The 14507-nt window shown below is 38.1% G+C and overlaps 2 protein-coding genes across 5 annotated transcripts in view; both read left to right on the top strand.

The window, feature by feature from the left end:
- The window catches only part of mbd5 (methyl-CpG binding domain protein 5), a 27833-nt gene extending 24934 nt beyond the window's left edge, over positions 1–2899 (top strand). For 3 of the 4 annotated variants that reach the window (XM_015017340.1, XM_015017336.1, XM_015017337.1), the window contains exons 8-10: positions 226–299; positions 383–455; positions 1609–2840. In XM_015017340.1, the coding sequence (XP_014872826.1) occupies positions 226–299; positions 383–455; positions 1609–1671 (210 nt within the window). In that variant the 3' untranslated portion in view covers positions 1672–2840. Of the gene's footprint in view, positions 1–225; positions 300–382; positions 456–1608 lie in introns of all 4 variants that reach the window. The other variant, XM_015017339.1, reaches the window with a different exon arrangement.
- Positions 2900–5481: 2582 nt separating this feature from the next.
- The window catches only part of LOC106936379 (kinesin heavy chain isoform 5C), a gene marked incomplete at its 3' end in the record, with an annotated part of 16469 nt that continues 7443 nt past the window's right edge, over positions 5482–14507 (top strand). Inside the window, 15 exon segments of the mRNA XM_015017335.1 lie at positions 5482–6013; positions 7492–7579; positions 8452–8525; positions 9291–9395; positions 9551–9599; positions 9712–9767; positions 9878–9965; positions 10556–10680; positions 10751–10855; positions 10926–11074; positions 12236–12384; positions 13017–13192; positions 13267–13335; positions 14186–14392; positions 14464–14498. Of these exon segments, the coding sequence (XP_014872821.1) occupies positions 5888–6013; positions 7492–7579; positions 8452–8525; positions 9291–9395; positions 9551–9599; positions 9712–9767; positions 9878–9965; positions 10556–10680; positions 10751–10855; positions 10926–11074; positions 12236–12384; positions 13017–13192; positions 13267–13335; positions 14186–14392; positions 14464–14498 (1601 nt within the window).

The following is a 14507-nucleotide window of genomic DNA, read 5'->3' as shown; positions in this document are numbered from 1 at the left end:
TTCAATTATTAATCTGTTCATCCAAAAAATAATCACTAGATTTAGACAAATAATTTTTTTTGTTCAAAAAAGGAATTGAATTGTTTGCATCTTTTATTATATTTCTAATATTGTATAAAAAAAAGGCTTAAATGAACAATCAAATCCAGTCAGAATAATTGATTACTAATGCAGTTATTAATTTTAGTCCTTCTCTGACCTAAAGTTTGACCTTTGACCCTGCAGGTGGAGCCGGAGAAACTAAAAACACTAACCCACGACTTGGAGGCACTTGACCGAGCCGCCAAGAGAGGCCTGAAGTAAGAAGCTCCTCAGACATTGCAGCGAACGTTGAGTGTTGTTGGTTTCTATGGCAATGATGAAATAAACCGTTTTCCTGCAGACCCAAACTGAACAACCCCCTGCAAGTTGCTCTCCATGAGGCCATGAGCGAGCTCGACAAAATGTCAGGCACAGTGAGTATCCTAGACAGGTTTCTTCAGTTTTTACACACGTACGTGTTTCAGATCATCAATTAAGTGTTAAAAAATAACAATGTAACAGTTCTGAAATGATAATTTCCTTTATTGAGGGAAAAATCTTTGCCCTCCAACCTGAACCTTGTTAAATTAGCTACAACCCGACTGCATGAAGGAACAAACATCTCCCATCATGCTCTCATCTAAAGATGTTCACTGGCTGCGTTTCCGTTGCAAAACTTTGCCAATATTTCACTGAAGTAAAAAAAAAAAAAAAATCATTTTTACAATTGCAGTGTTTCTATTAAACAAAAAGCACAATTAAAATGACAAATGAATCGTTCACTCGATAAGTCGTTACAAAACACGCCGTGTCTTCATCCTCACAGGCCTGTCACAATAAATCAACTGCAAAATTAAAACAAGCAATTATTTTATGCAAATAACCAAAAACTGTATGATAAAACTCCTCAGTCTGGTGCTTTGGTCTCAACTAGCCTTCTTTAAGGAAAATGTTGTTGACAGAGGCTTTATAATTAATTTAATTTGTTTGTTTTCTTTATTTAGTTTGGATATTTAAAATGCCTCCCAGTTTGTGTTAAATGCTCATCAGAATTTGAAGCTTGTATATCTCTGAGAATGTGTTCTTGCATTGTTATTACCATTATTTTACTTGGAAAACAGTCTGAAAACAACAATATTATTGTTTATCACAATAACTTCTGGGACAATTTATCATTAACAAAATGTGTTATTGTGACAGACCTGCATCCTCCAATCACTTCCTGCTGTCGGCTTTATTTTTTCCGGCAGCAGTGACATCTGGCTGTTGATCACGACTCGTGTTTTGCAGAAAAATCTTATCGAAAAACGTGAGTTTTTTCGAAATTGGCACATTTTTATGAAGCAAATTCATTTTATGTTCTTCCCTTTTTGTGCTGCTGTGAAAGAGCGCGACCCAACAGGTCACAGTCAACAATAGTCACTGCATTATTTGAGAACTTTCCACACGAAAGAAATCAGTATCAGGCTTTTTAAAGACTAATTGTCCAGAAACCTGCAGTCCGTCCACCACGATCCAGACGTTTTATGACAGAGATGCTGTCTCTTGTATGAAATGCGTCTCTGATAACATCCCCTCCGTCTCCAGCTCCCATCCAGGGACCGTCAGCTGATGCTCCCCAAACCCAAGAGGAGGAAAATATCCAGATAACATTGAATGTGTCCGGCCCCAGAACGTCCTGGACGGGGCGGTCTGAGCTCTTCAACAGGTGCTACACATGGACTTTCAGTGGTACAAACCTTGTTCCAACGTGACTTTGACTGACCACAGAAGGTGCTGGAAACTCCAATCACCAATACAGTTTTAACTGTAGAGAGAAAAATAAGAAAAATACAACAAAAAACATTAAAAACAGTTGCAATTTGTCTACAGTTCACTGAATTAACTATTTTTTTCTAGTATAAGATAGTAAAATAAACAAAAAAAAAAGCTACAAGCATTACCTTACATATTTAAGAAAAATAGACAGTCCAAATATTTCTGATACATTTTCAATATGTATATAGATAATCCTGAAATTTCCTGCTATTAAGAATTGTATGTAAATATTGTACAATGTCATGTACAAGCGTACCTAATGCACATTTTATCTTTTATTGTACAAAAACAAAGCAGTAGAAGTGTACCAATGTCTTGGTTTCTATTCAGACGTGCGGCTGCCTCAGGCCGCATGCGTAGGACGAATAAGATGGCAGCCGAAAGCTTTTCTACGTCGCGCTGTTTCCCTTCGTTTCTTCAGTCCAGGATCGGCCGAGTGTTCGCTTAGAAACAAAACAGAATGAACTTTACCAGCAGAAAGTGTTCCGTGTTTATTTTCCTCCACCAGCTTCATCCAGGACAGGAAAAGCGTCATGTTTACGAATCCGGCGAGGCGCATTTCAGAAGGAATAATCCACCTGGAGGCGACGGTGAAGCTTCATTTCTCTCAAACGGCTCCAGTTTCACGAGTTTGGGTGGATTTTTCCTTTGAGATTTCAGCCGTCGTCTCTGATTCGATTGTTCTCATGCTTGTCTGTACAGTATTTTAGTTTCTTTTGCCACAACTATAGCTTTAGGTGGACTAACCAACCTCAGAGTTTAGATCATGAAAGGAAACACTAACTTGACGGAAGCGTTTTTCTTATTTAGAGGCCTTTTTGTTTCTGTTTTTTGTTGCTTGTCGATGTAAATTATTTATGTACAGTACTCCATATTTATTTTAAGCTTTACAAATATGCTAGATGGCAATAATACTACCAAGAGTCGAGAACTAAAGCCTTATATGTGTATATGTATGTTTGTTTTTTTTCTGTTCTGTTTGTTTTTTAACAGGTGAACAACAGATCATGTGTCCCGTTTTTATTTAAGAAGTTTGGCGCTCAGATTCCTCGTTTTGTTACACGTTGTGTCATGGGGTGTTTTGGTATAAAAACCATGTTATTTATGAATATTAACCTCTTAGAAATGCAGACATGGAGGTATTAAATGCAGTTTTAACACTACAGTACTGACAGTATCGGAAACGCTGCATCAAACTGCTGCTCCTCCTGATCAATAACCTGAAATCGCTACCGAATGATCAAGTGCAATAAACCAAGCGATGGATCAACAGCATCTTCTGCAACCGTTAGTGCTCTGCTTGCTTTCCTGTCATCTGCTTGCTTTCCTTTTCTATTCAAACTTCTCTCTGCTCTGTAGTTTTATAGACACTCCACACAACTTAAGATGTTTCTTCTGACCAAAGCAGTTCCAGCGCGAATCACGGAAATCGTCTCTTTTTAAAACAAGTATTGAATTCTCATCCGATTAAACCATCACAGTTGCCGTTTCTGACTCTTCCCTCCAACCTGATGTCCCAATTTCAACCAATTTAACTTATAAAGGCTGTTAAACAGCAGTTTAAAAACACTGTTTCTAGCAGGACTTATTAATACCTGCTGGTGATCTTTAAAGATTTTATAGACATTTCTATAAACAGGAGTTATAAGCACTAAAAACTCGTGTTTGTGAAGAGCTCAGCAAACGGGAATTATGAACGTTCAATCTGGACAAACTAGGCAAACGTTGCTGCAAAAATGAGCTGCGTTCTCAGTTTCAGGCAGGATTTCTAAACGGCAGTTTTAGATTTCAGTCTGCTCGAAAACGGCGTCACATTTTAACGTCTACTGGTGAAATTTAAAGGTTTTATTCAGGCGTCGTTTTGATAAACATCACGGCAAAAAGGATTTACAAAGACAAGATGATGTGATTCAGAGATTTGATATTTATAAATTCTAACTCTGTTATAAATTCAGCTTAAAATAGTGATTATGACTCTTAGGATGATTAAAATGTCAACTAAATTGGGAGTTTTAGGTTTTGCTCTTTGATTTTTATTTTATTTAACCCAAAAGTTTTTTTGTTTTTTTTTCCTGTTTCGTCAGTGGAAACATATTTTTAGTGCTGGAAAAATCCCCATTTAAAAAAATACTAATCATTTTTAGGTTGTTTTTTTTAAGAACCTGTTTATTGATACACTACAAAACAATGTAACTGTATCCAGGTAATAAAACATTAAGCACTACAAGAAAAGCTAATTTCACTAATTTTTACAGTGGTTTAATTTTTTCTTTGCTTGAAGAAGTTAGTTTGTATTTTACTTTATTATTCGTATGGTCACTCACTACAGCCCGATTCAGATCCCCCCCCTCCTCTTCCAAACACATGAACTCTTTCGGTAAAGTTCATTCTGCTCCTGATTTTATGTTTTATTTTATTATCGTTTTGTGTGCAATGTCAGGAACCCATGTTCTGCCACGTTCTCCGTGGTCAAACATAGGAAACATTTTTCGCCTGTGATTCTGCGTTGAGGTGTGAGTGTCATCTTTTATTTCTCCAGTGTTTTTTTTTCCTCTCCTGTCAGTATTTTCTTTCTCTTCGGCTTGTAATTAAGTATATATTTTCTCACTAATATATACTTTACAAAAAGAATAGACCTGCGTGAAGTACCGTGTGCACTTGGTTGCTCTTGTTTATTTCTTTCCTTTCTGCATTAATGTGGGTTAGGAATAGTGTGTCAGAGTCCATTATTTTCAGATTGTTTGGACTTTTTTTTATTTTAATGGTTTGATGTAAGCAGCATTTTTTTTGTAAATATTGTGAAACATTACAGGTCATGCAGTGATGTAACATTTTGAATAATGTTGCACAGATGTTTAAGATATTAAAAACATGTTCACTCTTACTTGAATGTTGTCATTTTTATTGTATTTTTTCCGATTTGGATTCTTTTGCAGCCGAATAAAACGCGTTTCTTGTCTTACACTGCCCTCTAGTGGGTACAAATGAAAGCGCATCTAACTGATCTGCAGATATTTACCTCAGCAAAACGAGTTAGATGGACTTAAAGTCTTGATAAAATTAGGGATTATTATTATTTATATGAATTATAAAAAGCTTTTACTCTTACTTTTTCCAAAAGCTTGTTTAAAATGCTGTAATATGCTACAACTCATTGGTTTATTCTAAGAGAGAATCTATTATGATCTAAGACTTGAATAAATACAAACAAGTAAAGTTTTACAGGTCAAGTTAAGCTTTTTAAACCTAATAGCAACTGTTAGTGGCAGCATCATGATGTGTATGTTAGTTTTAAAAGCTTTTTGTGATGTTTTGGAGTTTAAACCTGCTTATCTGTAGCAATGCCTCACTTTTAGTTTAAGAAAAACAAAAACGAACCTGAGTTTGTTTATGAATATATTATAGTATCTAGACAGTATTACCAGTCGATTTCATAAAAAACGCTTAATAAAATCTGCTTTTTTATCCTAAATATAGAATGAAGCAGATTTGATCACTTTAAATTAATGCAGCAGAAAATTTGTTTCTGCACAAAAATGTGTAACTTAAGTGTTAAAGATAACGGAGGCAGTATGCTGTGTGTGTGTGTGTGTGTGTGTGTGTGTGTGTGTGTGTGTATATGTTCGCGCGTCTCCGCCAGACATGCGCGCGCCGCGGCACCTTCCGGGAGCGCGCACCGGTCTCCTCAGCGGTCCAGGACGATGCGGCTCTGTTGGCTGATGCTGCCCTGACTCCCCCTCTCTTCCTCCTCCTCTCTGCCGCTTCCTCCTCCTGTTGGGAGAGTCCGGCCGGCTGCAGAGCAGCAGGACGCGCCCGCACACCGAGCTGCGAGCTCCGCATCGGGACGCAGCGCTGCGGCTCGTCCCGCCTGGCCATGGCGCAGATAAGGAAACTCGGCGCTGCTGAGCTCAACTCTCAACTCCGTGGAATCCAGGAAATGCAGCGATAGACTTTCATCTAATGGTTCCAACCTTTAATAATTAGCGGCTCCTCTCCTGTCAGGCTTTTTTGTTTTCGCTTCTGAACGGCCGCCGCAGCAGCAGCAGCCATGGTGGATGCAGCAGAGTGCGGGGTGAAGGTGATGTGCCGCTTCAGGCCCCTGAACGAGGCCGAAATCACCAGAGGAGACAAGTACATCCCCAAGTTTAAGGAGGACGACACCGTGGTGATAACCGTGAGTCTGACTGCTGAGCTGACGCAGGACGGAAAGTGCGCAATAGCGTTTATAGGAATGATGCATAAAGGGGAAAAATGCGCGCCTTTTGCAGAAATTTAGAGATAATAGGATAATAAACATGCAAATGTTTAGGTTTCTGAAGAGAAATTAATAGAATACAAAGGCTTAACTGGCTTCTGCAGGGATTCACTGCATAATAATTAGCATTAAAGGTTCAGTTTTATATCAGAGGTCCTCAAATTTCATGTCTGATTTTAGGAACGGCTACTTATGAGCAAATATTTTCATTAAAATGTGCTTGAAAACATAGAAATGAAAAGAAATGTCTCCAGAGGCGGTCCTAGATTATCTGGGGCCCTGATCAACATTGGATTTAGGAAACTTCTTCCATCAGAAAGGGTTTCTTTTTGTTTAATGCTCCTAGTATCAATATTTATCAGTATGGGCCTTTATCTTGTTCATTAAGTAAATCAATTGTGCAGCTTTCATGTTGTTGTTTTTTAAGTCAGGAGATTTTTTTTGTATCTACAAGTCAATTTCACTTTTATGTTGATTTATTTTCATTTGAGATTCAATTATTATCATCAAATTACAAAGTTTTTTTTTTTTCCTTTTATATGAACTGGAGGAAGTTTGTTTATATGGAGAGAAATTTGTTCCAATATTACTGCAAGCAGAGAAAATGTTTCAAAAAATAAAATCAGAAAAAACTAAACAATAAAAAAAACATTGAAAATTATTTGAATAAGATAATTTAGATAAAATAAAATCTGAAAAAATGGCAAACTGTATAAATGTAGGTTCAACTACTGTATACATGTTATAAATTTTTCTCAAAATAAATTTTTTTTGATTGTGAAGTTTTTCAATGTTTCTATTTTTAAAATACTTTTTTTAAATTTAAAAATAAAAAATGTAAATTAGAAATAAAATTGGAACTAATTTCTCTCCGTAAAAATAGTTTCTTAATGTGATAAAATTTCTGGGCCTTAGTTTTAAATTTGCTTTGCTGCAGCCAGTCAGACAAACCGGACCAGCTCTACATGGTTTGTGCTGTCGCATATTTGATCAAACGGCTTCCTGCCTGCAGATCCAGTTTGTGTCAGGAGTTTCTCTGCTGTATTTTAAGGCTCTGAGTGCTGCTGCAGCTGCCTTTAAATGCTGAGAGCAGCTTTATGCACCGATGAAACGTTGCCCCTGAGATGAAGCTGGAGGAATGATGGATGGCCATGTCAGAAATCCCTAAAAGTTCATTTAAAATCGTTTTTTGGGGACAGTTGCATTTAGAAATACATGTTTTTTTTCCAACAATCAGGGCAGCATATTAGCTTTTTTTTCCAGCTTTTTATGTGTAAAATGACTGAACTCGTTGCAGAAATTCATTAAATCCATAAGAGTTAAAGTGTTGTCAGCTCATCCACAGATCGGAAACAGATGCTGACGTGTCGTTCTGGATCCGTTTTGTTTTGAAACAGGGCAAACCGTACGTGTTCGACCGCGTTCTGCCGCCAAACACGACGCAGGAGCAAGTTTACGAGCAGTGTGCCAAGCAGATCGTCAAAGGTACCAGGGCTGCAAATTTATTACAAACAGTACACACACGAAGATATTTATATGATCTTTTCTTGTCAGTTTCTTTTAAATATGATATTATACATTGTTTTATGGTAATGTTTCCATCCTTTCTCACAAAACCGAAAAAGTACAACAGAGAATGAGGACCACAATTAGAAAATGAAAAAATATCATTACAAGAAGAAAGTTGTAATAATATGAGAATATTATGATTTTATTCTCATAATATCACCATAGCAACCATTTACTAGGCCTATTTTTAATCTCTCCGCACTGTAAAAACACCTAATTTTACCAAGTATTTTTGTCTACTTTCTCGTAGAAACATCTTGGTACCCTTGAGATGAAACAAAACTAACTTACTAATATCTTTTCAACAACATACATGAGCTTCTTTTAAGCCAGTAATTCCTTAATGTTGCTAAAAAATAAAAGTACTAGTTCCACTGGCAGATTATTTCACTAATAAACCAATATTTGTGAAACTAATACTTTTCATCAATATTTAAGAATTAGTCACTTAAAATAATTTCCTATATTTTGTTGAAAAGTTACTTGTTAGTTTTGTCTTATTTCTAGTGAACTAATACATTTTCACTAGAAACTAGACTGAAAATACTTGGTAATATTTGGTGTTGTTTGAGTCCAATCAGCAGCTTTGTCTTTATATCAATTATCAGCTAAGTTACAAATTCCTAGAAATCCACACAGAAAAAGGTAAATAAATTGCAGTTTTGAGGAATTATTCAAAATTTCTGAATAAATATTCTGGTTTTATCCCTTTCCTCCTCTAAACATAATTTTTGTACATAATTTCTGGGTTGTATTATGAAGTTTCCAACATCTCTGTTTCATTGTAGATGTGCTGGGTGGATACAACGGGACGATCTTCGCTTACGGACAGACGTCTTCTGGAAAGACCCACACCATGGAGGTCAGAGGTCACGCTCAGCCGGTGGCTCAAGCAATGAATCGAGAGTTTTGTTGTGAACTTTAATCCACAGTGTGAGGATTAGAGGATTGTGTAACGGAATTAAGGAGAGTTAGACCCAGAGTAATCTAAAGACAGCCAAGCCTCTGGATAAAACAATAAGGTCAAACATTGTTTCGTTCTACGGAAACTGATTTTTATGAGTATAAATTATTCCAAATGGAGTTGGTTAATCCCCAGAGAAAGAGCCTGAAGACTCTTAATTCTCTGATCTGATCCGTATGACGGGGTTCTTGGGCCATCGCAGATTAAAACAAAAATGAATACATTTCCACCAAAAACCTAAAAAAATTTCTGAGTTTGAGAAGTAGAACATTTTCCAGAAAAACTCAGAAATTTTCCAGGAAAAACAGAAACACTGAGTTTGAAAGGTAAAAAATTTGCCAGAAAAAACAATGACATGTTGAGATTAGTCTCAGAAATTTACTTGAAAACATTTGGAAATGTCTGAGTGTGAGAAGTTGAAAATTTGTTAGAAAAAAAAAAAACATTTTCAAGAGTTCCAAAAGTCTCAAAATGTTAGTATTTTCTAGCAAATGTTAAATTTTAATCCAAAAAGTTTTGGCTTAAATTTAATCTTCCTTTTTATTTCTCTATCCTTTATACACCATCGTAGATCTGTGGCTTTTTGTTTTGTCATTATCAACTTTTTTTGATAATATTTGTTAATATATTTTACACATATGACTGAAAGTGTGGTTCGTTCAGGGCAAACTGCACGACCCGCAGCTGATGGGAATCATCCCTCGCATCGCGCAGGACATCTTCGACCACATCTACTCCATGGACGAGAACCTGGAGTTTCACATCAAGGTACAGAGAGCCACATGTTCACTGCCTGCACAATAGAAAAATAAACAAAATAAAGTACAACTATTACTATTATTATAACAATAATAATAAATAAAAAATGATTAAATTCTCAGTAAATAGCGACCAGACTCTAAATGTTCATTTTCTCTCTTCAGGTTTCTTATTTTGAAATCTACCTGGATAAAATCAGAGACCTGCTGGACGGTGAGTCTGTTCTCCCACTTCCACATTCTGACCTGCAGGAAACCACATTTCATTAAGGATCTTTATTAATTCAAGCACCAGCTGAGATTTGAGATCTTTGTTTTGTTTTCAGTGTCGAAGACGAACCTCGCTGTGCATGAAGACAAGAACAGGGTCCCCTATGTGAAGGTCAGTAAGACGAGTTTCAACTTCTTCAGTGAGGGGTGGATCATATCTTAGATGAACAGCAGCTGTTTTTGTTTTTAAATGATGATCTTCCAGCCTCCTCTCTGCTTCAGGGCTGCACTGAGCGCTTCGTGTCCAGTCCTGAGGAAGTGATGGACGTCATCGACGAGGGGAAGGCCAATCGGCACGTGGCAGTGACAAGTATGTCAACATATTGATTTACAACATGTTGATCACATTTATTCAATTATAACTTTTTACTCAGTTTGAGCTGCTATACTGCGGATATTCTGTTGCAAAATGAAATTTCCCTTAAACAAAAGTTCAAAAATAACCCTGAACTACCTGCTTTTGGCCAGTAGAGGGCAATAACACTGGGATAAACAGCATTTAAAACGCAAAAAAGAGATTTTTTGCAAAAAACAATATTCAATTTAGAAATTAGATTAACATAAAAACATCAAAAATCTTGTTCAAAACCAGATTTTTGCTGGTAAAAAATGACCTGTGAGTGTTTACTTTTCCTACTAAATATCTTCATTATGTTGTTGGATGGCGTAAAATCAGACAATGTCTTGGGAAATCGAGTTTTTCTCACCAAAAGACACAGTTTGGTAAAACAATTATATGTGCAACTGCTGCAGAAAATGGATTAAATCTATCTTTTAACTGGATTTTGTCATCTGTCATCACCATTTAAATAATGGTGTTGGATTATTTAAATGACACGTTGGGAAAGGGACTTCTGTTGAACTGCATGAAGAGTCTGATTTTTCTGTTTTCTGCTCCAGACATGAACGAGCACAGCTCCCGCAGCCACAGCATCTTCCTGATCAACATCAAGCAGGAAAACGTCGAAACGGAGAAGAAACTGTCGGGAAAGCTGTACCTGGTGGATCTGGCCGGCAGCGAGAAGGTCAGTCTGAGATTAACGTGGCCGCATTCCTCCGCTGAGCTGCGATTCATAAAATCCGACTGTTTGACAGGTCAGCAAGACCGGAGCAGAGGGGGCGGTGCTGGACGAGGCGAAAAACATCAACAAATCTCTGTCGGCGTTGGGAAACGTCATCTCGGCTCTGGCTGAGGGAACGGTGAGTTGGTTCTCCCTGAGGATCTGATGGGGCGTGTTGGAGATGGTTGATCTGATCTCGGTTCCCCCAGAAAACCCACGTGCCGTACAGAGACAGCAAGATGACCCGCATCCTGCAGGACTCCCTGGGAGGAAACTGCCGCACCACCATCATCATCTGCTGCTCTCCGTCAGTCTACAACGAGGCCGAGACCAAGTCCACGCTCATGTTTGGACAGAGGTACTCCTCGCTTCTTCTCTGGAGCGACAGTGAACGGAAAAACATTCACATTTTGGGCCTCAGCTGCTTCTAAAAACAGTCCAAACGCTGAGAAAAGCAAAATGTTTTTTTTTTTTGGTGTACAGCAAATGAGTTGTATCAAAAACTTCCAGAATGTAATGTGACAAATCAGCAGGCTCTGCCCGTTACCTAGCTACCTTGGGTTGCTAGGTAATGGAATTCCATCCGTTACTTAGCAACCCAAGCTGAGCTTCAGCACATTTGGTTTTACTTCTGTACAATGGCTGCTGGAAAAGACAAGTGTTTTGTTGTTGACTTACCATCCAGAGCTGCTTGCTGCATACTTGTTGGTCTAGATGTTGATTTGAAGTAAAGTTGGGGTATTTAAGTGATCCTCCCTTTTTTTATTGTGTCCACTTTCTGTAATGAATTGACAGTGTAAACAGCTCCACATCATGATACTGCCACCACCATGTTGTCATGTATATTCGCCTGCAGTGTTTCAGCTCTGGTTTGGTTTGGTTAATGAGGGTCTGTTTGTAGGTGAAAGTTGGCATCAGTTCTGCAAATCAACAAGCACATGGTCCAAAGACTTCATCTGGGTTTATTTCTGTTTATATTCGTTTATTCTCTATCTTTATGAAAATGTTTGGTGTTAATGCAGACGGAAGCAACTTTTTGCAGGAAGAAAATATATTTTGTGGCTATTTTTGGGGATTTTTTGTGGAGATTTTTGCAGCTCAGGTGTTGAAACCAACATGGAAACTGCTTCATTCAGTAAGGGTGTTAAAATTGGGGGTCGGGGGCCATTTACAGCCCGTGGACTGATTTTGTGCGGCCCTCAAAGCACTAAAAGTAAATAAATCACGACAAAACTACAACTTTTAAATAAAAATCTACTTACAGAAATGTTAGATGCAACACAAAGTGATCATCTCTTCCAAGCTTCCTGGTTTCCTTCTGTTGCCATGGTAACTAGGCCATGTACTCTTTGACTTTTACTCTAAAGTACACATTTGTAAACTAAAATCTGCTTTTCATTGCTGGATTAAAGCTTCAAGGACATTTTATTTTTATTGGTTAGAGTAGACAAAACATTTGGACCCTCCTGGTGTGCAGATGATGTGATGGACTGATGGTGGCTTTAATGTCTGGGTTCAGGGCAAAGACCATCAAGAACACGGTGTGCGTGAACCTGGAGCTGACCGCCGAGGAGTGGAAGAAGAAATACGAGAAGGAGAAGGAGAAGAACAAGAGCCTGAAGAGCGCCATCCAGAGGCTGGAGGCTGAACTGAACCGCTGGAGGAACGGTAAGAGGAAAACGCTGCAATCTGCTGAGTCTGCACTGTGTCCCCATCCTCGCTCTTCCTCATCCTCTGTTGCCTAGTAACCACTGAGACTCCTCCTCCTCTTCTGCAGCCATTGTGTTTTAAATCTTGCTGAATTCCCTTGTTGGTGATGGAAAATGTTCCTAAGCATTAAATCAACTCGCCCTCTTAAGCCTTCAGATATGCAAAAGCAGCACACACACACACACACACACACACACACACACACACACACACATTATGCTGATGCAGTGTTTCTGCAGTGAGGCTCTTTGCTCTTCATCACCTCCTGGCTGCCATCACTGCTGATCTGAAGCAGCATTCGGCCTTTAGTTCTGTTAAATCTGATTGTTCTGCTTATTTTCCACCTTCACTTCCTGTTTTATTTTGAAGGTCTCAACACCAAACCATATTCAAAGCGTTTTCTCGTTTTCAGTAAATTTTGTATTTCAATCAGGTTCTTATTGTTGTAATTTTTTTAATGAATGCATTATCTTATGTATGTTACTCTTTAACATACATAATTATTTTAGTAGTATAACATTTATTTTACTTTTCTTTTTAATTAATTTTTTTAAAGATGTTTATTTAACAGGATATTATTATATTTACAGGGGAGAACGTTCCTGAGGAGGAGCGTCTGAGCTCTAAAGACCAGAGGAGCATCGAGCAATACGACAACACTCCCATCATCGACAATCTGCCACCAGCAGGGGGCGACGTCTCCAATGAAGAGAGGAAAACGTTTGAGGACGACATCAGGAACCTGTACAAGCAGCTTGATGACAAGGTGAGGCTGAAGAAGGAGAAGAAGAAGAAGAAGAAGAAATTCATCTGGATTTATTTGTTGTTTCGTTTCTCCAGGATGATGAAATCAACCAACACAGCCAACTTGCTGAGAAGCTTAAAGAGCAAATGTTGGACCAAGAAGAGGTTGGTTTCACTTTATCGTATGATTTATATAATAAATAATAAAATAAATTGGTCAGCCATGATGAAAAAATCCCACTGAAACATCGTCATCGTCCCTAAAAAAATCAATATGGAAGTGTGCTCAAGCTTTTACTTTTTACAGTTTTTTAATGCGATAAATATTTTGGTGTTTAGTTGAACTGTGAGGCATTTTTGAATGGAAGATTTTATTTTATTACAAAGACAAAATTCTCTGGTTTGCTCATGTTTTGTTCTTTAACTTTTAAATCTTGTAATCCAATGTTCTGTTGAATCGTTGCAGTTTGTTTGATTTATGATGCAGAATAACAGGAAATATTGGCCTCTACACTGAAAACACAATTATTGTTGTCTGGTTTCTAGTGGAAATATCTTAGTTTAATTAAAATAAGAGAAAACTAACTTACAAGTTACTTCTCAGCAAGTCAGCAAGTTACATAAGCTTGTTTAAAGTTAATCATTCCTTATTACTAATTAAAAAAATTACTACTGGCAAATCATTGTACTTATAACATGAGAAAATGTTTTGTAATAAGTGAAATAATCTGCAAATAGAACTAGAACGTTTTCATTATTGACTTAAATCAAGCTCCGATATTTTGCTGAAAAGTTACTTGTAAGTTAGTTTTGTTTCATTTCGAGTGGACTAAGATATTTGCACTAGAAACAGGACAAAAATACGTAGTAAGATTGTGTATTTTTGCAGTGTAGCTGTTGATTTCATTCACACAATAATTACATACTTTTTGAGTTCAGAACAGATTTTATAAGGTCCTAAAGGAGTTAAAAGTTAAAACCTGCTCATTTTTCTTTCCCTGTTTTTCCGTGACAGCTGCTGGCGTCTACGCGGCGGGATTATGAGAAGATCCAGGAGGAGCTGTGCCGGCTGCAGACGGAGAACGATCTGGCCAAGGAGGAGGTGAAGGAGGTGCTGCAGGCGCTGGAGGAGCTGGCCGTCAACTACGACCAGAAGAGCCAGGAGGTGGAGGAGCGAGAGGCGGCCAACCAGCAGCTGATCGAGGAACTGCAGCAGAAAGCCGTGAGTTCACCTCGCCAAATCCAGCGTCCGGTTTGACGGGTCAGAGGACGAGACGCTGTCGGTGTTGGCAGGCTCTGCTGTCGGTGGTGCAGCGGGAGCTGAGTCAGCTGGAGGA

Source organism: Poecilia latipinna, unplaced genomic scaffold (assembly GCF_001443285.1).
Source record: "Poecilia latipinna isolate Pla-1442-1.1 unplaced genomic scaffold, P_latipinna-1.0 Scaffold2128, whole genome shotgun sequence".
NCBI lineage: Eukaryota > Metazoa > Chordata > Actinopteri > Cyprinodontiformes > Poeciliidae > Poecilia > Poecilia latipinna.
This window is presented reverse-complemented; position numbering and strand designations above follow the sequence as displayed.